Consider the following 25295-nt stretch of genomic DNA (forward strand, 5'->3'; position numbering starts at 1 on the left):
GTCCCAATATCTTTTCATGTAGGATTGTACTTTTTCTTTCCTGCAGTTATTCTGTTTTCATTCTCCTTTTTAAACTTTTTTTGTGTGTCAATTTTTTCCCAAGAGCACCCCTTCACACTACCAGAAATTGGCCTGTCCACCACAACCTATCATCACATTTTAATCTTTCGTATTTCTCTTTGTCCTTCAACATAATCAAATGGGTCATGCTTTTAGACTTGTGTTCCATAGGATATACAGGAAGTCCTTGCTTAACAATTTAAACAAATAATTTAATTTAACAAATACAGTAATTCTCTCACCACTGTCAAACTATTCACTAAGTCTGCATTACTATTACTATTAGTTTTTTTCATCATTCCTATCACCCACCCATTTAGGACTGTATGACTGTAACTTGTTGCTTGTATCCTTAAGATTTATATTAATATTGATTGTTTCCTGATTGCTTATTTGACCCCTATGACAATCATTAAGTGTTGTACCCCCATGATTCTTGATTATATTCTAATTTGTTCAACAACTCACAGTTAAGAGCACATGATCAAAATTTGGGCATGGCTGCCCACCCATATTTGCAACCATAGGGACTCTTCAGTTTTCCCCAACCATCTTCCTCCTATCTCTGCCCTTCTAACCACCATGTAAACCAGCAGTAGTAGTGCCAACACAGGGGTTGAAGTAGGCCCCAAGCAGTCTACTTCAGCCCCAGCACTGCCACTGAGGAATGCCACTATACAGGGCAGCCAAAAGTACAGAGATGGAAGTGGAGGCAGGTTGAAGAGGAAGCAGTCCCTTTCTTTATTAAGTCTCCTGCTGGGAGCAATCAAGATAGACATGGCTTGGATCAGTATGGGCCTTTGCCTTATAATTTGGCTAACAATGGTAATGATGTGATTGCATGATATTCTTTACAACTGCATCACTTACTGAGAGAAATTACAGTCCCAGTTACTATCTTGCCTGGAGGACTATCCCTATGTACAATACATACATACATATGAGTAGACTTGACCTTAAACTTTGCAAATGAAACAGAACATTTTATAGAGGTGTATCACTAGTCTCATCCATTCTTATTCCTTAAATAAGGTCCTGTCATTTCCCCCCCCCCCCCCCCCCTGTACTCATTTGTCTTGTTCCCACCAATTCATTCATGTTACCTAGAAGAATACATTTTTCTTCTGGATTGTATTCATTCAGAATGTTGCTTATTTTTTCCTCCAAATTCACCTCTGGTTTAGATCAACATTTACTGGAGCATAATATGCAGTTATCACAAGCCTGTGGATTCTTTCTTTAATGTGCACTTACCACAGCCTAGATGACAACCATTGAAGTATTTAGACATGCAGTTTAGCCCTTTCATTCATTATGAAATCCACCCTCCCTTTCCTGCAGACTTCCAAGCACTGTGATGGTGTTTTGTTTAAGGATTTTTTACGGGGCGGGGAGAGAGAATGTGATGAGATATAGAGTGAATGTGATTGCAGTAAATATCATTAGTTGGGGATGGAGATTTGAGTGCAAGTTGTAGCAATCCCAACAGATTAATTTTCTTATTTGGCAAGCTACTGTAGTTAGAAATAGTTAACTGTGTGCTATTAGTATCTTGCTGTAAAGACTAGCAAAATATATATTGTAGCCAGTTTTCTTATTTAGAAGAGTAGACTCTCTTATCCCGAATCATGATTTGTTTATTAACCATTATTGGTTGACTTTGCCAAAGTTGAAGTACAAAATAGATTCAACCTTAGATAGTGATTTACCAACTACTACAGCAATCATCTCCAGAGTTGGAATGAGTGCACCATTTCAGGTGAGACAAAGGGGAAGTGGCAATCTTTGTCCATTTTCTTTTTGCTGTGCAACTATTTGGCTTTCCCAAAGTTGACCACTTCTAGGTCTATGAACTTCAACCCCTCAGAGTCCACAACTAAGGTTTAATACAGAATTTGACAATCCACTGGGATTTGAAATCTATACGTCTGCAAATTGTCACGGTTGTGAAACAACAGTAGACCAACAAAAAAAAATTCCATTTTCCAATCTTACACGAAAGAAAAGAAATGGCAGGCACCTTCTAATCCAACAGGCAATTGCTGGTAAAAGAGCAGACAGCATCTTGAGTCTGTCCTCTGCCAAAGACCCATTGTTTATTTCACCCTTTCTCCCTTCATTTAAATTACTGTGCAACATTAAAGGAAGGATCTGCAAAAAATAAAAACAGTCTAGTTCAGTCCTATCTTTATTTGAAAATGGGATCACTATACAGGACTGTATATCTGTTCATTTGCTTTGGGAAAGTATAGGTCTGTCTAAATCTCATTAGTCTTAACTGGCATTTTTGAACACGGAGATTACGTTTTGTTCTTCTCTGAAGGAGCCTTGAATGAGATTCCTTACGTCCAACTGTGGCTCAGTAATTTGCAAATTATAGCACAAACTTCCTTGTATATAGTGCATAGCTAAATGTATGTGGAGATTCACTTTTCAGGACGGCCAGAAAGGACGTCTTCGTGACGTCAAAGCTCCGCCCATGGAATTCCTTATTGGGATTCCCCACCTCCGTTTGAGCCTCCCGTCCGGCCCGACAGCTCCGCGGCTCTTTTGCAAAGCTGACAGCCGGGCGGCGGGGCTTCTCTGCGGCCTCCCGAACGCCGAACCCGGAAGTTCGGCAAAAGTTTGGGTTTGGCGTTCAGGTTCGGGAGGACACCAAGAAGCCCCCCGTCTGTTTCAAAAGGCGACAGCCGGGCAGCGGGGCTTCTCGGCGGCCACCCGAACTTTTGCCGAACTTCTGGGTTCGGCGTTCGGGCAGCGGGTTCGTAAGACGGAAAAAGTTCGGAAGAAGAGGCAAAAAATTTCCGAACCCCGGGTTCGTATCTCAGAAAGTTCGTATCATGAGGGATTCGTATCACGAGGTACCACTGTATATTAATTTGCCAAGTAGGGTAGGGGTTTTTTTTGTTTAGAATTCTAGAATGAAGCAGCAGGTCTTGGCTAATTATATCATGAAACCTTTTTGCAGAAGGTAAACCACCAAAGCAGAAATGTTTTGTCTCTCATAAAGTTTGATTAAATATCTCTTGATTTAGATACAGGTAGTTCTGTACTTAAGGCCATAAGAGCCAGGGTGGCTCAGTGCTTACAGTGCAGCGCTGCAGGCAACTTCAGCTAACTGCTAGATATAGTTCAGCAATTGAAATCTCACCACCGGCTCAAGGTTGATTCAGTCTTCCCTCCTTCCAACATGGGTAAAAGGAGGACCCAGATTGTTGGGGGCGATGTGCTGATTCTGTAAACTGCTTAGAGAGGGCTGTAAAAGCACTGTAAAGCGGTATATAAGTCTTAAGTGATATTGCTATTATTGAGCCCAAAATTTCTGCTGTTAAGTGAGACATCTGTTAAGTGAGTTTTGCCCCATTTTATGACCTTTCTTGCCACAGCTGTTAAGTGAATCACTGCAATTGATAAATTAGTAACCTGTTTGTTAACTGAATCTAGCTTCTCTGCTTGTCAGAAGGTTGCAAAAGATCATCATGTGACCTTGGGACATGAACCAGTTGCTAAGCACCTGAAGCTTGTTCATGGGGATGCTTCAAAGGTTGTAACTGTAAAAGACAGTTGTGAGTCAATTTTTTCAGTGCTGTTGCAACTTTGAACAATCACTAAATGAACTCCTGTAAGTTGAGGAAGTCTTAAGTGCTATTGCTACAGATATTATTAGTTCTGGAGACCTCACCTACAAAAAGATATTGACAAAATTGAACGGGTCCAAAGACGGGCTACAAGAATGGTGGAAGGTCTTAAGTATAAAACGTATCAGGAAAGACTTAATGAACTCAATCTGTATAGTCTGTAGGACAGAAGGAAAAGGGGGGACATGATCGAAACATTTAAATATGTTAAAGGGTTAAATAAGGTTCAGGAGGGAAGTGTTTTTAATAGGAAAGTGAACACAAGAACAAGGGGACACAATCTGAAGTTAGTTGTGGAAAAGATCAAAAGCAACGTGAGAAAATATTATTTTACTGAAAGAGTAGTAGATCCTTGGAACAAACTTCCAGCAGACGTGGTTGGTAAATCCACAGTAACTGAATTTAAACATGCCTGGGATAAACATATATCCATTGTAAGATAAAATACAGGAAATAGTATAAGGGCAGACTAGATGGACCATGAGGTCTTTTTCTGCCGTCAGTCTTCTGTGTTTCTATATTTCTATTACTGTAACAAGTGAAAATTCTGTCAGTATTGTCATGGAATATTTCTACTTTTGCTCACTATTCTCACGTTCTTTCTTCTTTACTGTTCATTTATAGGTAGAAGGCGACAGAGAATACACCGACCGCGTTCTCCAATCCTGGAAGAAAAAGACATCCCTTCTCTTGACTTGCCCAAATCCTCAGAGGACTTAATGGTGCCTAATGAGCATATCATGAATGTTATTGCCATCTATGAGGTACTACGGAACTTTGGCACTGTTTTACGCTTGTCCCCTTTTCGCTTTGAAGACTTCTGTGCTGCTCTAGTAAGCCAAGAACAGTGTACACTGATGGCTGAGATGCACATAGTGCTTTTAAAAGCAGTTTTACGTGAAGAGGACACTTCCAATACTACCTTTGGACCTGCCGACCTCAAAGATAGCGTTAACTCCACGTTATATTTTATAGATGGGATGACTTGGCCAGAGGTTTTGCGGGTATACTGTGAGAGTGACAGGGAGTATCATCATGTTCTTCCTTTTCAAGAGGCAGAGGAATACCCTTATGGACCAGTTAAAAATAAAATTCAAGTTCTGCAATTTTTAGTGGATCAGTTTCTGACGACAAACATTGCACGGGAGGAATTAATGTCAGAAGGCGTGATACAGTATGATGACCATTGTAGAGTTTGTCACAAACTGGGGGACTTGCTTTGCTGTGAAACCTGCTCAGCTGTCTACCACTTAGAGTGTGTGAAACCGCCTCTTGAAGAGGTGCCAGAGGATGAATGGCAGTGTGAAGTTTGTGTAGCGCACAAGGTGCCTGGAGTAACAGACTGTATTGCTGAAATCCAAAAAAACAAACCGTACATTCGACATGAACCTATTGGATATGATAGAAACAGGCGGAAATACTGGTTCCTGAACAGAAGGATTGTTGTGTAAGTACATATTCTAGCAATACCAATATTATACACCTTTTTTTAATGAAAGGCATTTGATTGATATATTTTAATTTTAATTCTTCAATTTCTGTGCCGCCTGGAGTCCCTAGAGAATTAGGCAGCATAGAAATTGAATAAATAAATAACATTTTTAAAAAAACTTGGTTCCAGGCTTTATATATTATATTTTCTTATAAAACCCCATATTTTGGGAGTGGAGATGGAGTATTGTGGTAATTGTAGCTGAAAAATGCCAGATGCTTATTTTTCAGATATGAAACTTGATATTTGAGCTTAGAAAAATTGGTTGCTTTTTCCTTTTTTGTGTTAGTGGTGCTCTTTTTTTAAATTGATTTTTAAATGATTTTTTAAAAAAAATTAAGAAAGCAATTTATAGTATTATTTACACACTGTGTCTCTGAAATAGCTATTTTCCTTGCTTCTTCAAACTGGCAGTTTAATGTTTTTCATCTTATTTGCAGTTTTTATATGAAAACCCAGATAACAAATTCATATAATTTAAAATGCAGCAAGCAGTTACAGGATGATAACGATGATGACAACAATGATAAACTTGGAGTTCAGTTTTATTTTTTTGGAATTCTGGTGGAAGCTTGAAATGAGGGCTTTGAATAACCACAGATATGTCTTTCTATTTGACAGCCAGCATGGTATAGTGGTTGAAGTCTTAGAATCAGAACAGAAAGACCTCTCATTCATCTATGGAAACACACTGGATTATTCTGGGCTGCCTATTTTTTCTCATCCCATCTATTTCACAGAGCTGTTGTGACAAAAAGAAATAGGTTTTGTATACTGCATTAGGCATAAGGATGTTCTAGATTTTAAAAAGTAAGATATGCCGTATTTTTAGAGTATAAGACACAGCAATTCTTCCCCTAAAAGAGAGTGGAAATGTCAATGTGTCTTATACATCAAGAACAGCCATTCTGGGCATCTTGAAGCTCTGCCCCTTGGAGAAAGGCAAAAACACCCCCATTTTTAGAAAACAAATCTCATTTTTCACAAAAGTGGGGTGCAGAGAGGGCTTGGAAGTGGATTGTAGGAAGGTCAGAGAGAGAAGAGCTTAGCCAGTCTAGTGGTTTCTTAGTCTAATGCAATGCTTCTTAAACTTTTTGCTGTCAGGTCTTCTTACTTTTAAAAATTATACAGGACTGTGAAAGTGGGTGTGTTTGTGTGGGTGCTTCATATTTATCAATATCACAATAATTAACACTGATAATTTTTAGAATATTTAATTTATTGAGTCACATAACAATAATATTAAATCCCTCAGATATTAACAAATGAAAAGTAGAAATTGAGAACAATTTATACAAAAATACAGTGATACCTTGTCTTACAAACTTAATTGGTTCCGGGACGAGGTTCTTAAGGTGAAAAGTTTGTAAGACGAAACAATGTTTCCCATAGGAATCAATGGAAAAGCGATTAATGCGTGCAAGCCCAAAATTCACCCCTTTTGCCAGCCGAAGCGCCCATTTTTGCACTGCTGAGATTTCCCTGAGGCTCCCCACCAAGGGAAATCCCACCTCCAGACTTCTGTGTTTTTGCAATGCTGCAGGGGAATCCCAGCAGGATAATCCCAGCATCGCAAAAACAAGCGCTTCGCTGGCAACGGAAGTCCGGAGGTGGGGGTTCCCAGTGAAGGGAGCATCAGTGAAATCGCAGCATCGCAAAAACACCAAAGTCCTTGAAACCCCACCTCCAGACCTCTGTGTTTTTGCAATGCTGCGATTTCACTGAGGCTCCCCTCGCTGGGAAACCCCACCTCCGGACTTCCGTTGCCAGCGAAGTGCTCGTTTTTGCGCTGCTGGGATTCCCCTGCAGCATCACAAAAACATGGAAGTCCGGTGGTGGGGTTTCCCATGGAGGGGAACCTCAGGGGAATCCCAGCAGCGCAAAAACGGGCGCTTCACTGGCAACGGAAGTCCAGAGGCGGGGCATCCCAGCGACGGCATTGGGTTTGTAAGGTGAAAATAGTTTGTAAGAAGAGGCGAAAAAATCTTAAACCCCGGGTTTGTATCTCGAAAAGTTTGTATGACGAGGCGTTTGTAAGATGAGGTATCACTGTAGATGTAATGCAGGGTACAATCTTCTAAATATGGGAAGGAAGTAGCAATGAGACAAGAACATTCTTCTCATTTTCTAACCGTTAAAAAATATAGCGTTTCTAACTGGCTTCTCCCCTTGATTAGTTTCCATCCATTACTTCTTGTCCTACCTTCAGGTACTTTGGAGAATAGCTTGAATGTTGGAATACTGCCATCATGTCATCCCTGTCAGAAGGCAATTTTATATATTTTTTATTATTGTATTAACTGAATTTGGTGATCAAATAAAATTTTAAGTGAATATTAAAATAGATATTTTCAAAATTTAGATTTGGTACAAAATGTAACTATAAAATGGTTACATGTGCACATTTCATATGATGGTATCATTCATCTTCAAAACCTTAATTTACAGAGCTGGATGTGTGCCTAAAATAACATCTGTCTTTATGTGCATGTTCAGTGAAAGCTAATGTGTAAGGTTAAAATGCTGACTTGAAGGCCGTACTGGGCTTAAAGGATAAAAATGGATGTTTTACACCCTGAAAGACTTAAAGCTATTTCCCTCTTAATCTCAAGAAAGTGTCAACAATATCTATACACTCTGTCTATGCATCCCTATGCCACCTTTTTTACACCACTATTTTAAGTAGATTTTATAAATTAAATCAACATTATTCAGTCACTTTCTAAACTGTGTAAATTGGTGGCTATCACATCTCTTAATAGCATATTCACTGTGTAAACTACATGTTGTGTAAACAACATCCTTTATTCAATCTTGAATAAATAACTTAATTCAAATATTATAAAGAGAAAAACCTCTATCCTCTTTTTCCATACATTAGGCTTAAATATCAGTGTCATTTTGTGTTTCCTGTAGAACTTCATTGCAAAAGCAGCAGGTATATTAGTTAGAACTCAGTGTCTGCATGTTGATATAAGAATTCACATAATAAAAAGGAATTAAAGGTTGTATAACAAAATTAAACAGCATTCAGGTACAGATTAGCATGATACCTGTATTAATGGCAGTGACATTAATAATACCAGATGACAAAAATGAGCCAGCTGTATGCCACAGCTGCCAAAAAAGACAAATGCAATCCTATGCTGCATTAACAGAGGCATAGTATCAAGATCATATGAAGTGTTAGTACTACTTTATGCTGCACTGGTAGCACCATACTTGGAATATACTGTGTCCAGTTTTGATCACCACAACATAAAAAGATGTTGAGACTCTAGGAGTGCAGAGAAAAGCAACAAAGATGATTAGAGAACTGGAGGTTAAATCATACTATATATACTGTATACTGGAGGCCATATACTGGAGGCTAAACCATACAATAAACAGTTATGGAACTCAGTATGTTTCTAGTCCAATGGGGAAAAAACCACCTAAGGATGACATAACAGTCATAACAGTTGAGGGGCTGTCACAGAGAGGAGAGGGTCAATCTATTCTCCAAAGCATCTGAGGGTTAGATAAGACACAACAGATGAAATCTTAGGAGAGATCGAATCTAAAATCTAAAGAGCTGGTTTCTTGTCAGTGAGAACAATTAACCACTGAACCAGGCTTGCCTCCAAAGGTTGTGTGTACTCCATCACTGAAGGTTTTTAAGAAGAGATTGGACAGTTATTTGTCCAGAATGTTATAGGATCTTCTGCTTGAGCATAAGGTTGGATTGGAACAGGTATCCTGGACCTGTGGGCTGTGCAGAGTTTGCAACTAGACCACAGAAATGGCCAGTGAGCACATGTGCACACGCATTGTTACTTGCATGAACAGCGGACCTGCATGCGAACACTGTCTATTTAAGTGAGCAGCCGTCATGTGTGCACATCACTGGCACAAATGGAGTTGCATGCACACTTGCCAGCCACTCACGTGGAACAATCCCTTCTCTCCCCACCCTCCCCCAGTCCACAGAGCCAGAAACGTTGGGGTACTCTAGACTAGAAGACCTCCAGGGTCCCTTTCAACTCCCTTGTTTTGTATACTGTACAATATCAACCTAGTGCAGTGTTGGCAAACCTATGGCACGCGTGCCACAGGTGGGACGCAGAGCCATATCTGCTGGTACTAAAGCCATTGCCATAGCTGAGCTCCAACATGCATGTGTGTGTCGGCCAGCTGATTTTTGGCTCACACAGGCTCTGGGAGGGCGTTTTTGGCTTTCAGAGAGCCTCCGGGGGGTGGGGGAGGGCGTTTTTACCTTCCTTCGGCTCCAGGGAAGCCCTTGGAGCCTGGGCAGGATGAAACACGAGCCTACTGGGCCCACCAGAAGTTGGGAAACAGGCTATTTCCGTCCTCCGGGCGGGGGGAGCTGTTTTCGTCCTCCCCAGGTATTGAATTATGGGTGTGGGCACTCGCACATGCGCGATAGTGCATGCCCACGTTCTTTCAGCACCCGAGGGAAAAAAGGTTCGGTATCACTGACCTAGTGTGTAATTGCTGTTAAAAAGTAAATTCCATGCTGGGATACAGCATTTATGAACTGGAATTAAAACAGCCAAGTGAGTTAAAATTTTATATAAATCAGTGGTGAGACAAGATTGTTATGGATATTCCTGGTTCTCACACCTGTTGAAGACCATTTCATTCAAGGGTTCCAATCAAAGACAATTGATTATCTGTGACCAGTCAGGCTAAACGGCTTGACTAGTTTGTCCATATGAAGAGTTCTTAGTCTTTTTGTTTAAGTCTTCTCCCTTTAGCTCAGCTCTATCAAAATAGAAAATAATATTTTTTTTAAATGTTCATTTTATTTTATACAAAACAAAGTTAAAATAAACTTTTATGTAGTTATCAAATTTATATGGCCATCCATCTCACAGAAATTAACTCTGGGCAGTGATATATTGAAAGATGCATTGGAGAAAGATACATTAGACTGTCTCTTCAACAGCCAGGGTGATAGTTTATAAAAACTTTATATTGATCTTAAAACAGGCAAGCTCTAAATGTGTGATTAGAAGCAGGCATTTGTTCAGTGAGAAACTCCTTTATGAAATCAACTATTGAAAATGTATGGACATATAAGCAAGTTTATTGGTGAAAGGGAAACCGAAGGAAAATAAAAAAGCATCATCATTAGGGCACTAAGGAAGCATACTTTTTAACATTGGCCCTGAATATTACAGCCACTCTATTGAAGAAGTAAAGAGCTTCAACAAATAATATTAAAAAGCATTCCCTTTCCTTCTGTCTGGCCAAACTCTCCCCTTCCTTCTGTCTGACCTACAACTCTCACTATGCTGAACCAAGTCTGGTGCAGAGGTTTAGGTAAAAAGTCGTAGTCCCATTTCAGAGACACTATTATTTATTGATAACAATGAAAATTGAGTAGAAGAAAAGCTTAAAATTACATGCCACTTGTTTTCTAGTGTATTCTCTTCCAATCCTGGTGAACTATAAGTCAGTGAACTAGACTCCCAGAATTCTCAGTTATATGTTTGCTAGATTGATCTGGGAAATGAAACCCATAAGTCTGAAGGGCACAAAGGTTGGGAAAGGTGGTCCTAGTACAGGGGTCAGCAACCTTAAACGATCAAAAGAGCCATTAGGACCAGTTTCCCACAGAAAAGAAAACACCAGGAATCACAAAATCCCTTTGATATCTAAAATGAAGATACTGTGCATATTGTTTTTCACCTTTATGCTATGTAGAAAACAATATATAGTGTGTTGCATTTGTGAAATCAATGAACTGCTACAGAGAAGAATTTTATTTATTTCTGGATGCAACAAAAACATTTTAGACTCTGAAAAAAAAAGATTGGTTGAAAAGCTTTATAAATCACATGCTATGTGACAGGCCAAATACCCCAATTAAAATGGTTTCAGCCTGACAGACCATGGAAGGTAAGCAGCCTGGTGGTGGTGGTCAGGAAGGAAGTGAGGCTAGGGCCGGAGCCGCTAAAGTAGGGGACATGGGGATGGGGACTGGCGAAGGGACTGCGAGGGTAAATAGATGGAAATTCCAAACATTTTCCTACCTTTTCCTGTGGGCATAGCTAGGTTGGGCGGGGGGGGGGTGTTAATGTGACTGAATGGGCATGGGCGGGAGTGAGATCAAATTGGCCACGGCCACTCAGTCATATGCCCCCCACCTAGCCACACCCACCAACCCGGCAGCAAAAAAAAAATACAATTTTTTTGAAACCCGCCACTGCAACAAACTGATAGCAATGGAATTTTAGCCTGATGCCACCTTGGATGCAGCCAAACTCACTTCTAGGGCTATAACAGCAGTAACTTCATGCTGTGGCTTTGCAGCTGGCAGGCAGATGCCAACTCCAAATGGATGCTAGCCTCTGCACCCTTCATGGGTGGCAAGCTGTTTGGGGAGGCCATGGAGCCCATCTTGATACAAACCAAGGACAGGAGGGAAATCCTGTCATCTGCACAGGCGAGTGGACCGACAGCCCCCACCATATGTTCATAGTTTGTTCTTTCAGAGAGCAGAGACTGGACCTGGCTAGTTACAAAAGAGATTCTCACAGGAAACCGATAGAGCTGGATTTAGAGTTAGAAACAAACAGCAGTTCCAGGCCAAGAAATCATTTTGTGGATCTGGAAGCTGTCCCTTGCAGTGCTACAAGTGACCCCTGGTCAGACCCTACCATTGGCAGCCACCTATCGCTATTCATGAACCAATGGGAAGCAACCATGTCAGACATATGGGTTTTAAAAACACAGTGAGACTACACCTCAGGCTTCAATTTCTCTCCACACCTCCAAGATTCTTCATGCGTTGTCCCATATCAGGGAACAACACAAAGAAGAGCCTTATAGAGGCTGCAGTTCAGGCTGTCCAGCCGGGCCCGGCTAGCCAACAGGGCCAGGGACTCTACTCCATACTATTTGTGGTTCCGAAGGCTTTGAGGGATGGAGAGTAAGTCTAGACCTAAAAGGATTGAATAAGTACCTAATTTACAAGAGGTTTAAGATGAAATCTCTCCAGTCCATTTTGGACAGCCTCCGGGAGGGTGACTTATTAATGTCCATAGACTTAACAGAGACATACCTCCATGTACCCATCTTACCATTATACCGACGGTTCTTCCAGTTCTAACGCGGATCATCGTTACCAATAAACAGCCTTACCGTTGAGTCTGTTTTCAGCACCCAGGGTGTTCAACAAGGTACTAGCAGTGATCTTAGGCACTAAGAAGGGCAGCACTCTTTAGGGCATTACAAATCCAGTGTTACCTGAATGACATTTTAATCAAGTCCTCTTCCCACAACTGGTCAACAGGACCTACAAGTCGCAATCATGATTCTTCAGGTTCATGGGTTTTCCATCAATTATGAGAAGATTCATCTGACTCCTACCACCTGTTTGTCTCACCTGGGGGCTATCATACTATGCAAGGTCTACCTGTCACAGGAATAGCAGGACAGTATAAAGGCATTAGTTAATCAGATTTGGATGTATCGCAAGGTTCCACTAGCTCTTCTCTCAAAGTTCCTAGGCAAGATGGTATCCTACATCGTGATAGTTCCCTGGGCATGTCTACACTCAAGGACCTTACAGTAGTTTATCTTACCTTACCAGAGGTCTGGAGAAAGCAATTCAAACACCAAGGTTCTGGTCACACACAAATTGGTGATTGTCCTGGGCCATGAACAGGGGCAACTATCTAACCATCACAACTGACACAAGCCTCTTTGCCTGGGGCGCTCACTTTCTGGTGCGGATGGAACAAAGACAGTGGTCACAGGAAGACCTGGCAAACAATATCAGCTGTCTGGAACTCCCAGCAGTTGGCCCTGAGCGAATTTCAGAACAAGATAGTGGGCCATCACATTCTCATCCTGACGGACAACGTAGCTGCCAAGACCCACATCAACCATCAAGGGGGCACACATTCTAGAGCACTCATGCAAGAAGTGGAGCAGTTTAGCCTTTGGGCAGAGAAACATCTTCCTCTCCATCAGAGTGGACCACATCTTGGGAACAACGAATATTCAGGCAGACTGGCTTAGCAGGACCACAATCAATACACACAGAGTGGCACCTGCTTAAGGTACTGTTCAAGGAAATGACAGAATGGTTTGGGACTCCGGCCCAGGACCTGTTCACCACGCCATTAAAAACAGCCAGCTACTGACAAATGGACTCTACTCCCTGTGGCTGAAAGGACTCCTTTATGCCCTTCTTCCCTTGATCCCGAGGAAGGTGCTGGAGGAGAAGGCGGAAGTATTACTCCTAGCTCCCCACTGACCCAGGAGGCCATGGTAAGCAGATCTGCTCAGCCTATCAATAGCCAGACCTTGGAGAAATCCGCAAGTGAAGATATCCCTCACCTAGGGTGCTCCAGTTCATCCAGAGCCACAATGGTTGAAACTTACTGTCTGACATTTGAACAGAGAGCCCTGACACAGGGCAAAGTGTCTATCAGAGTAATCAGAACAATCCAGGCCTCCAGGAGACTGTCAACTCACAGGATCTACGAATCAACTTGGAAAGGTTTTCTAGCTGGTGCTCCAAGAGCATCATTGATCCCATCTCAGTAACTGTGGCACAGATCCTGGAACTATTCCAGGATGGACTGGACAAAGGACTATCCCCCAAACACCATATGCAAACAGGTCACAGCGCTGCCATTAGTGTTGTCATGCGGGGATCTAGATTCCCTAGCACATCATCCTATGGTGTGCAGCTTCATTAAGGAGCAACCAATTTAAGGTCCCAAGTGGTCCACAGGTATTCCACCTGGAACTACCTAAGGTCACGCAGGCACTCTTCCTGACCCCATTTGAGCCATTATAGGAGACTAGCCTGCTATATCTCACATACAAGGTAGCTTTCCTCATGGCTATTACTTTGGCCAGACAAATTTCGGAGCTGGCAGCCTTCTTCATAAGGGAGGACCTGTGTATATTCCATACAGACAGGGTAGTACTGCGCTTAGACACTCCTTTTTACCTTAGGTTAGCTCCTCGTTCCACAGGGCGCAAGAAATATTGCTGGACTTCTATCCAAGGCCAACCTATGAACTAGAGAGAATGTGGCATGCCTTAGACATCAGGAGGGCTCTTCAACATCTACATAAACAGAACAGCTCCCCTGAGAAAAACGGAGTCACTGTTTGTGGCATTCCAACCTTCCACACTAGGTAACAAAGTTACCGCTTCAACAGTGGGACGGTGGATATGCGCATGCTTCACCAAGGTTTACAAGCTTCAAGCTCTTCCATTACCCTGGCGAGTGACTGCCCATTCTACCAGAAGCGTGGCCTCATGGGCAACACAAACCTCTGTAGAGGAAGTCTGTAGGGCAGTGACTTCGTCCTCACCGTCTCCTTTCATCCGGCATTATAAGCTGGATACATTCGCTTCAGCTGAGGTGGCCTTTTGTAGAAGGGTCCTCCAGAAGGTACATTCAAACCTGGGGACTCGGGACCAGACCGCAGCCTACCCTTACAAGCCGGCTTTGGTGTGTCCCATACTTTAGATTCTCACGTCAACACATCAGAGAAAGGGCATTCATCTTACCTGACTCACTCCTTCTCAATGTACTGCATGAGAATCCAACCCCACCCTGATGACCATCTGGTCCAGTAGTCAACAACAAGATCAGTGGTACGTCAACTCAACTGCTATATTTTCATCAAATTGGGATTCAGTCAGGAGAGGCGTGGCAGAAAAGTTTAATGGAGTCTGTCTTTAAAAGGAGGAAGGTGGAGTTAACCCATACTTTGGATTCTCACTCAGCACACCGAGGAGCATATCAGGCAAGACCAACGCCCTTTTACTTAAGTTTGCATTTCTCATATCTACAACAAAATCAAAAATCAATAAAGTTAAACAGATTATTCAAACTTATATATTGTGCATATATATGTTGTGCATTCCTATAAGAGAATTGAAGTAAAAGGAATTGGGTAATAATTTTGCACAGCTTCTACATTTCATAGCAGGAGAAAGTCTGCAAAGAAATATTGAAACTCATTTTTCCCCACAAAACTTGGGAATAAGCAGGATCAAAGTGTTTTACCACCACATTATTTTTAGTTTCTGTGGCTAAACTAATTGATATCACATATATCAAGCCATACCCTTATTATGTTCATAGTGCCTTTCCCAGCACAGATTGAGAGACTTTCTTATTGTTTCAGGGTGCTTCCAAAGTTAGCATGACATTAGAGATAAGGATCTCTAAGTTGGAAAAGGGCTGAATCGGTTATACTATTTTTCTCCCAATTAAAGTTTGAGTATGCATGGTATAAGTAATTTTACCACCACCCAACAGAATGAATTTGGTATTTATCTTTATATAAGAGGTCCGCGCACTATCATTGATGATGTTATCTAGTTTAGGTAATGAAATATCCACAGGAAATCAACAAAGCCCAGAGAGAACCAAGAACCCCTCATTTCAACTCTAAGTTACAAATATACTCCTTGATTTGCATTTATCTATATAAAACCTCTCGTGTCTGCAACTTTAGCCTGGAAAAATAGTGCATCATAGGGTATAACTTTTTCAATCAAGGTGTTTTTAAATGGGTTAACTTACATAACACATCAAAAACTCTGATTCCAATGGAATTGCCGCTCCGAGTCTTCGAAGAGGGGCAGCATACAAATCTAATTAATTAATTATTTAATAATAATAATAATAATTCCCAACATATAACATAATACAGTGTTCCCTCGATTTTCGCGGGTTCGAACTTCGCGAATAGCCTATACCACAGTTTTTCAAAAAATATTAATTAAAAAATACTTTGCGGGTTTTTTCCCTATACCATGGTTTTCCCCACCCAATGACGTCCTATGTCATCGCCAAACTAATAATTTTTGCAAATAAATAACAAAAAATAATAATTATTGTTAATAAATAATTATGTTTATAAATATCAGAATATGTTTATAAATATGTTTATGTTTATAAATATCAGAATAAGTGTCTTATTCAATGGTGAATACCAGTAATAATGATGAGTAAATGGTTGTTAAGGGAATGGGAAATGGTAATTTAGGGGTTTAAAGTGTTAAGGGAAGGCTTGTGATACTGTCCATAGCCAAAAATGGTGTATTTACTTCCGCATCGCTACTTCGCAGAAATTCGAATTTTGCGGGCGGTCTCGGAACGCATCCCCCACGGAAATCGAGGGAACACTGTAATAACATCATCATAATAATAATAATAATAATAATAATAGAAATGTGGCAAATTTTCTAAAATATTTTAGAACATAAAAATTGTCAGAAAACATTTTATGACATATCACCATGGTCAACTGTTGATATTTGAGATTGTTATAATGTTCGATATGAACTATTTCAAGGCAAATACATTTCTGAATATCTCCCTGAATTTTGGGGAACTTTTCCAGTGAAGGAAGTGCATTAGAAGCTCTGCCATAGTTGAAGTCATTGTGGAATTTGGTAAGGAAATATATCTGAAACAATAACCCAAGGAATCAGAGGTTGCCTAGTTTTACATAAAAGTGATAGTTCCATTTCATCTTGATTATAAGACTCTTCTTTGCCCTTTTAGTATACTATTTTATTCTCTGCAGAATGTTATTACCGTATATACTCGAGTATAAGCCGACCCGAGTATAAGCCGAGGCACCAATTTTTGCCACAAAAACTGGGAAAACGTATTGACCCGAGTATAAGCCGAGGTTAGAAAATGTAGTGGCTACTGGTAACTTATAAAAATGGAAAACAATAAAATTACATTAATTGAGACATGTTTTAGAATATTTATTTTAAAGAAAACCAGTAAACTAGCTCTGTAAATTTAAAAGAGGATAAACAAATTAACAATATTAACAATAAATTAAAAAGTAAAAAAAGTAGCTTGATCAGCAACAAAGCTAAAACCTAAGAGTTAAAATCCTTCAAAACTGGATTCCTTCTCATCATTAATTGGATTTACATTATTGTTCTGTTTTTATATATGCTGTGAGCCACCCTGAGTCCTTGGAGAGGGATGGCATACAAATCCAATTAAACAAACAAACAAACAAACAAATAAATAAGTGTATCCAAAGAAGAGCTTCAGCATTAGCTGCTGTGAGGTTATCAGCATAGAAAACCAAATAGATAGATAGATAGATAGATAGATAGATAGATAGATAGATAGATAGATAGATAGAAAAATAGATAGATAGATAGATAGATAGATAGATAGATAGATAGATAGATAGATAGAAAAATAGATAGATAGAAAAATAGATAGATAGAAAAATAGATAGATAGAAAAATAGATAGATAGAAAAATAGATAGAAAGATAGACAGATAGAAAAAGAATTCCTGTCTAGCTCTGCCTCATAACACATTATTAGATCCTATCCAAGCAAGGACAGCAACTACCACAAAATACCATTTTTAAACAGTTTAAATCCTTTCAAAGGAGGGGGAGGAGAATCTGACAGCAGGGGGCCTTTAGTTACTGTAAACCTGTTGACAAATACACACAGGGAGTAAAAAAAAAAGCCTCTGGGTTTCAGCAAGAGGTAGCTGGCATTTTTCACGGTGGGGGGGAGAGGGGGCATACACACACACACACACACACACACGACCTCACCGACTTCCCATTGCTTTTTCCCCCTCTCGGTTGGAGCAAATGGCTGCCTCCTTTGCTTGAGCCAGGGAGAGGAACTATGGTGTGCGAGAGGGGACAAAAGCTGGTGCCTCCTCGCTCTGGCTCAAGCAATGGCGCCCTCGTGTGGTGACTTTGTCAATGACCCGAGTATAAGCCGAGGTTGTGTTTTTCAGCCCATTTTTTGAGCTGAAAAACTCGGCTTATACTCGAGTATATACGGTAGGTATATTTTGAAAATGTCTGTAAAAGAACAGAATACAGATTTGTGACTTACAACTACAATTGAGCTCAAAATTTATGTTGCTAAGTGAGAAATCTGTTAAGTGAGTTATATCCCATTTTAAAACTTTTCTCGCCACATTTGTTAAGTGAATCACTGCAGTTGTTAAATTAGTAATCCAGTTGTTAAGGGAATCTGGCTTCCCTATAGACTTTACTTGTCTGAAAGTTGCAAAAGGGGGTCACATGACCTGGGACACTGCAAATGTTGTAAATATTGTTCAGTTGTCAAGTATCTGAATGTAACTCACGTGACCACGCGGATGCTGCAACGGTTATAAGTATGAAAAATGATTGTATGTCACTTTTTTCAGTGCCATTGTAAGTGAACAGTCACTAAACAAACTGTTCTAAGCCAAGGACTACATTGTAATTGAAGTGACCTCATCTATACCCAGTTATCAATTTGTACATAATGCTGTTTGGAATACCTTTATTGTTTTTGTTTACTGTTATGTTGACATGAATGGGGGGGGGGATTCCTAGCGGTTGGATAATTATTAATGTTTTCCTTCCGCATGTCTGTGTTTTCCATTTATTCATTCATTCCTCATATCTCACAATTATTCTCATACTGTCACAGAGAGGAAGATTCAGAATGTGAAAAGCATAAGAGAATCTGGTACTATAGCACAAAATTCCAGCTGGCAGAATTAACTGAATGCCTAGACAAAGATTACTGGGAAACTGATATCTGCAAAATTCTGGAAGAAATGCATGAAGAAATTCATCGGCACATGGACATAACAGAAGACCTTACTAACAAAGCACGGGGCAGCAACAAGTCTTTCCTTGCAGCAGCAAGTGGTAAGAACCAATTTAATCTTTCATTTTTAATTACTGATAAACATATTTTGATTGTGCTGACTCATAATCCCAAACAATAGAATTGTGAGAAAGAGGTACAGTGATCCCTCGAGTATCGCGAGGGTTACGTTCCAAGACCTCTTGCGATAATCGATTTTTCGCGATATAGTGGTGCGGAAGTAAAAACACCATCTGCGCATGCGCGCCCTTTTTTCCATGGCCGCGCATGCGCAGATGGTGGAGCCGGGGAGCGATGAAAGTGCGGAAGCCGACAAAGATTGCTTTGAATGTCGGCTGCCCCAGCGCGTCCGGCGCCCTCGCCGCTGCCGCCCGCCCGCCCGATCCACCCCTCTCACTGGCTTTCGGACACGGGTCCTCCTGCAGCAGCGCTGCCGAACAGATCAGCTGCTGGGCGGCCGAAGAAACCTTCCCTGGGTCTTCCCCACCGCCCACGCAAAGGGGAAACCCCGATCTTCGGCTCCTCGCTGCTGCCGCGCTGCCGAGCAGATCAGCTGCTGGGCGGCCGAAGAAACCTTCCCTGGGTCTTCCCCGCCGCCCACGCAAAGGGGAAACCCCGATCTTCGGCTCCTCGCTGCTGCCCGCTCGCCCGCCCGCCGCTCGAGAGCAAGAGGGGGAGAGATAGAGAAAGAGAGAGAAGGAAAGAAAGAGATGAGAGAGGGAGGAAGAGAGTGTGAGAGAGGAAGAAGCAAGATAGAGAAAGAGAGAGAGAAAGAAAGATGAGAAAGGAAGGAAGAAAGTGACGTCATCGGGTGGGAAAAACCGCGGTATAGCAAAAAAACCGTGGAGTATTTTTTAATTAATATTTTTTGAAAAATCGTGGTGTAGCCGTTTCGCGAAGATCGAGATCGTGAAAATCGAGGGATCACTGTATTAATGAAAATGGGTAGGATAAAAAGGATCAGCCAATTGGAAAGGGGATCCTCGAAATATTCGAGAAAGCAGTATTTATTTGCAAAGCCTAATAATTGTTATATCACAGAATACTCAAGGTGTGCAAATACAGCTAAGATAAGCAACTTGCAGTGAACTAGCTAAAGCCAAGGATTTCATCTGCAGAATGAATTAGACATGCAATAAATGTTGCTTAAGTATTTGGTGACTATTATTCCATTTGTTTGAGAGAGAAAGAAAAGGGACATTATTTGTTAAAATGAAGGCCAAATTCTGATTGGTTTATATTTGGAAAATATAGTTTTCTAATAACAGCTTTTAATGACAACGAAATCCATTTGGGAAGATTCCATTAAATCTAAGTGCCATTATACAATTTTTGAGGGATGAGAAAAATAGACTTATATGTGATGAAATCACCTGTAGCTCACAAAAGGATTGTTCCTTTGATAGAATTTGCTAGTCATTCTGTTACTAGAGTCCTGACTTGAGGCTGTCATATATATCTCCTCTGTACATGGAAAAACCAAGAAGCCACAGTTAATCATAGTTTTCCATTATGCACAAACAGCAACTATAGTTAATAATTTTTAAGCAAAAGCCAGGTCTATTTGCAATCTGTTGAACCATTGTTTTTAGAGATAAGATATAGGAAACTGGTTTATTGTTTACTGTCAAACTGGATTTCTTCCAGGCCCAGATCATCATTGTAGTTCTCTGCAATCTGGCTGGGTGGGAGGCGGTGATGGGACAGATGCCTCCTGCAGCAACCTGCTGGCCAAAACAAGGTGTGGGCAGCCACGTACATCCCCCCTGCCTGGACAGCCTCCTGTAGCATCTCCATTTTGGCCAGCAAAGTGCTGGAGGAGGCAGTCCAGGCGGGGGGGATGTACGTGGCTGCCCACACCTCATTTTGGCCAGCATTTTGCTGCAGGAAGCATCTGTCCTATCACCCTCTGCCACCCAGCCAGATTGCAGAGAACTATAATGATGATCTGGGCCTTGAAGAAATCCAGCTTGACAGTAAACAATAAACCAGTTTCCTAAATCTTATCTCTAAAAACAGTGGTTCAACAGATTGCAAATAGACCTGGCTTTTGTATGAGATGTATGATTGTTTCTTATATTAAGGGTTTTAAATTGTTTTAACCATTGGATTTGTACTGTTTTGTTGTTGTGAGCCGCTCTGAGTCTCCGGAGAGGGGCGGCATACAAATCTAATAAATAATAATAATTTTAAAAAACTGGGCATTGGGGGGGGACTCCATTTTGGCTGCCAGAGGTATTGCGGGCCAGTCCTTTGCTATTTCTAGGCTGGTCCCACGAGCCAAATTTAAGCACCCCTGCTCCAGCTTACTTCCACATTCATGGGATGAAGTGAACAAAATGATAGCCAATTGCATCTTGCTGAATGCAAACAAAGTGTATAGTGATTTTTTGTTTTGTTTTGTAAATGCAGAATCCTCTGAATGAAAATAATTTCGGGGGGGATTTTAAATTGTCTGAAGTACTGTGACCAGCAGATTTGTTTGGAAAATATATTGTTTTCTGGAGGTGGGTGGATTTTTATGATCAGTCCAGATCTCGAAAGGCACTTTACTCCCTTCCAGAAAATGCCTCCAGGAGAGAAGAGCCCAGCGGACAGTGTAGGCTTCTTTCTCCCAAATGGCTCACCACCTTTGATTGTCAGTGAGCTTTTTGGAAACATAGGCACATGGTAGGAGCTGTCCATGTGGATCCTTCTATAGGAGTACATCTGCCATGGCTTTGTCGCTGGAGTCTGCTTGGATGATGAACTGTTGTTCTGGGTCCAGGTGTTGGAGGATTGGTTCCTCGGCAAAGAGCCATTTTAATTTTTCAAAACCTCTTTGGCAGTCTATTGACCAGTTCAGCAATTGACTCAGCTATGGTGTTGCAGGAGAAGGCCCAGTTTTTAACTGTTCTGTTAGGGGCAGTGAGACTTCTGTGAATGCTGGGATAAATTGCCTTTAAAAGTTTGCAAACTCCAGGAAGTTTTGAAGTTGTTAGTGGGTGCATGGGGGCTGCCACTCCAGTGTTGCTTTCACTTTTCCTATATCCATTTCCACCCCTCCACTGGATACTCTGTAGCCTAGATAATTTAGGGAGGTTTGATAGTATTCACATTTTGTCAGCTTTGTGTAAAGCTTCATGGTAAGTAGGTTTTTCAGTAATTGCCGCACTAGTTTTACATGCTCCTCGAGAGTTTTGCTCAGTATCGGGATGTTGTCTAGGTAAACAAGGATCCCTTCGTATAAGTGTTCATGCAGCACTTCCTTTATTAGTTGCATGAAGATTGCTGGGGCTCCCTGCAAACCAAACCAATGACTTTTAATTGGAAGCTGCCAAGCGGACAGTTAAAGGCTATCTTCCATTCCTTTCCTTTGATTCTTACAAATCCAGGCTTCTCAAATCCAGTTTGGCGAATATCTTGCCCTTGGCCAAGTGACTTAGCATGTCCTTCATGAGAGGAGGGGGAGGTGTTCTCAACGCATACAGCATTCATTACACAAAAATCCATAGAAAGCCTCCCCCCCCCCTGCAACTTTCTTTTCTTTAAATAGTACTGGGGGCCGCCACTCTGGACTTTGTGGGCTGAATAAAGCCCTGCGCTAGATTAGCATCAATGTATGTCCTTAGCTCCTCCATTTCTTTTGGAGTTATGGAGTACATTTTTGGCTTGGGCAGCTTGGCTTCTGGCCCAAATTCAATTGAGTGCGGGGGGGGGGTTCCAATCTTCCTCGCTAAAGACTCCTGACAAGTCTTGGTACTCTCTTGGTATTTGCGGGCTGCCAGGCAGTCCATCTGTGGCAGGGGCTGCAGTTTCAGATCCGGTGGTGCTGTTGGAGTTTGATATCGGTCTGGCTTTATGGGAAGTAATGGCCTGACACCTATTTTTAATTTCCTATAGCTGTCTTCCCACATGATGGACAGTCCCCATTTGTCCAGCCACGCGAAGCCCAATATGATTGATTCAGTCATGTTTGAAGCTATGACATATCGGATTAGTTCCCGATGGCAGCCCATCTCTAGTCTGACAAGTTCTGTGACTAGGGTGGCAGGGGATCCACCTATCAGTGTCTTTCTTTGGTTTCTTTTTCTAGCTTTCCTACTCTTGTTATATTAAAATATTTTACTTAACAATCTTGCTTTATCTCTTTTAGCAGTGGTTTTAGCTTTCCTACTCTTGTTATTGTCGCTGTTAGCCGCCCCGAGTCTCCGGAGAGGGGCGGCATACAAATCCAATAAATAAATAAATAAATAAATTGTTTTTCTCCGTACTGAAGGAGCGGGTCCAGCAGTCACATGGGTTGCTCATGTCCAATCCGGTGGAACTGAGCCTAGTGTTAAAAAAGCTTGCCGGATCCGCCCCTTCCCCAGAATTCGCTCAGTTCGCATATCCTGCGGTTGTATTGTGATAGCTCGTTCAACATTCTAACACCTTCCCTTCGATCTTTTCCTTCAAAAGTAGTAAGAATTGTTTTACCATTATTATTTACTTGCACTAATAGCGCCAGCCGTTTGTGGCTCGGCTTTTTTCCTTTGGAGAAGTTGCGGTTTCGTTTTCCCCCGGCGGTTTTGCCGTGTACGATCCCCGCTGCCGCTTGTGGATTCTTTTAATCCTTTGGCCTGGAGGTCTTGGTGCAAGTATTGATTTATTGATTTATTGATTCATTATTGTATATTATTAAAGGGCTTAAGAAATACCTCCTGCGGAGTGAGACGTCTTCTAGTCTCCTGGACTTAGTCGATCGCTTCCCCTTTAAGAAATATTACGGAGCGATTTTTCGGCGCGAAGGCCTTCGCGCCCTTTTTAAATTTAGGCCTCTCGTGTTGGCCTCCTGCCAGCCGCGTAGGCCTCAGTCCACCGCGTGGATCCCGGAGCGGGCCTTGGGACGCCCAGGCTTAATTCTCCACCGGCTAAGCCTCCAACCAGAGTGCCTTGGTTTACTTAATTATAAAGTTTAGGGAGGCTGGCCCCGCTGGATTTGGGGACACGAACTCTGGGTTTGCCCAGATTGCCCTCAAGTCTCAGCAGCTTCGAGGCCTCGAAGCAGGATCCATTCCTCTTGGGAAGTCCTTGAAATTCTTCTCCTTAATTATTCAGTTATTGGCTCAGCCTTGCCTTCTGTTAATTGTCAGACTATGGCTACTTTTCCCAAGAGAGGCACAACTAAAGGTCCCAGAGAGGCCAGGCCTACAGGCGATGAGATTACTAGTATCCCCCAGGCCTCTTCCTCCTCTTCTCCAGGGGCCCGCCCCTCGACCAAGGTCACCAGGGCCGAGAAGAGAAGGGACCTAGCCCTACAAAGAATCCATGACAAATCAGCAAAACGTTTGAAAGTACAGGCCCAAGTACTCAGTAGTCAAGACCCCCCAGAGGCCTCTAGTCTACCTCCTTCTGGGGTCCCTGTGTTATCTCTGGATGAGCCTAACCTAGACAGACCCCAACCTAACCTATGGGGCATAGGTCCAGAGGAACCAGATATTATTGAAGATTCCCCCCAGCCAGGATCCTCCCAGGCCTTTAGGGATTCTTCTGCCATTCCTGCTGATATTTCTAGTTTACCTCCTGAGTTCCAATCTATTTTTGCTGTGTTGTCCAAGGCCATTGATGCCAAACTCTCCACCATCAATGAGCTTCCCTTACCTCCTCCTCCTCCTCGTCCCTCCCGCCCCTTGGGTTCTTCCCCAGCGGTTAGAGCTCCTATTCAGGATGATTCAGATTCCTCTCAGGACGAATATGAGGATATGGAGGATGATGAGGATCCCTTTCAAGGCCTCTCAGATGATGAGGAATCCCAAATAAAGGTTCCTTCTCCAATTACTATTTTTCCTTCTCAATTATTCAAATCTCTCCTCCTCAAGCTAGAATTTCTACGGGATTAGCGGCCCAGGAGAAACAAGCCTCCACTTCCACTGATCCCCCGGAGGAGAATCTACCTTACTTCACAGAGGAACAGGAGGATAACGAGGTAATTCCTATGCCTAAATTGTTTAAAGATGCTTTACTCAAACAGTGGGATTTCCCAGCCTCTGGCCTTAATCCCTCCACCAAGGACAGAAAGTTGTACAAACTTTCCTCTTCCTATGAAGAGCTTCTGTCTTTTCCCAAACCGGATGAACCTGTCAAGATCCTTCACTCGGCAGCGGCTGTGCCAGGCGAAGCGGAGGAAGTCCTCCGCCCAGAGGACAAGCGGATTGAACAAATGCTCAAAAGAGGATTCACCGCAGATTCCTGGGCCATTAAAAGTTCTGCAGCAGCTTCCTTTTTCTCCAGAGCCATGCTTCTGTGGCTTCGCCAACTTCAACAGCATATTCCTCCCGATGACTTGAGAGGTCAACAAGACTTCAACAAGGTCTTTGCAGCTGCCCAGTACGTGGCTGATGCCACCTTGCAATCTACTAGATTTTCTGCTAAGTCTATTGCAGCTTCTACAACGGCAAGAAGACTCCTATGGATTCGCCCTTGGCAAG

The 25295-nt window shown here is 42.0% G+C and overlaps 1 protein-coding gene across 8 annotated transcripts in view; it reads left to right on the top strand.

Annotated features, from left to right (window-relative positions):
• The window catches only part of BPTF (bromodomain PHD finger transcription factor), a 108412-nt gene that overhangs the window by 9016 nt on the left and 74101 nt on the right, over positions 1-25295 (top strand). For all 8 annotated transcript variants that reach the window (XM_070740339.1, XM_070740342.1, XM_070740341.1 and 5 more), the window contains exons 2-3: positions 4323-5145; positions 18664-18887. In XM_070740339.1, coding sequence (XP_070596440.1) covers positions 4323-5145; positions 18664-18887 — 1047 coding nt within the window. The remainder of the gene's footprint in view (positions 1-4322; positions 5146-18663; positions 18888-25295) is intronic.

Source organism: Erythrolamprus reginae, chromosome 2 (genome assembly GCF_031021105.1).
Source record: "Erythrolamprus reginae isolate rEryReg1 chromosome 2, rEryReg1.hap1, whole genome shotgun sequence".
NCBI lineage: Eukaryota > Metazoa > Chordata > Lepidosauria > Squamata > Dipsadidae > Erythrolamprus > Erythrolamprus reginae.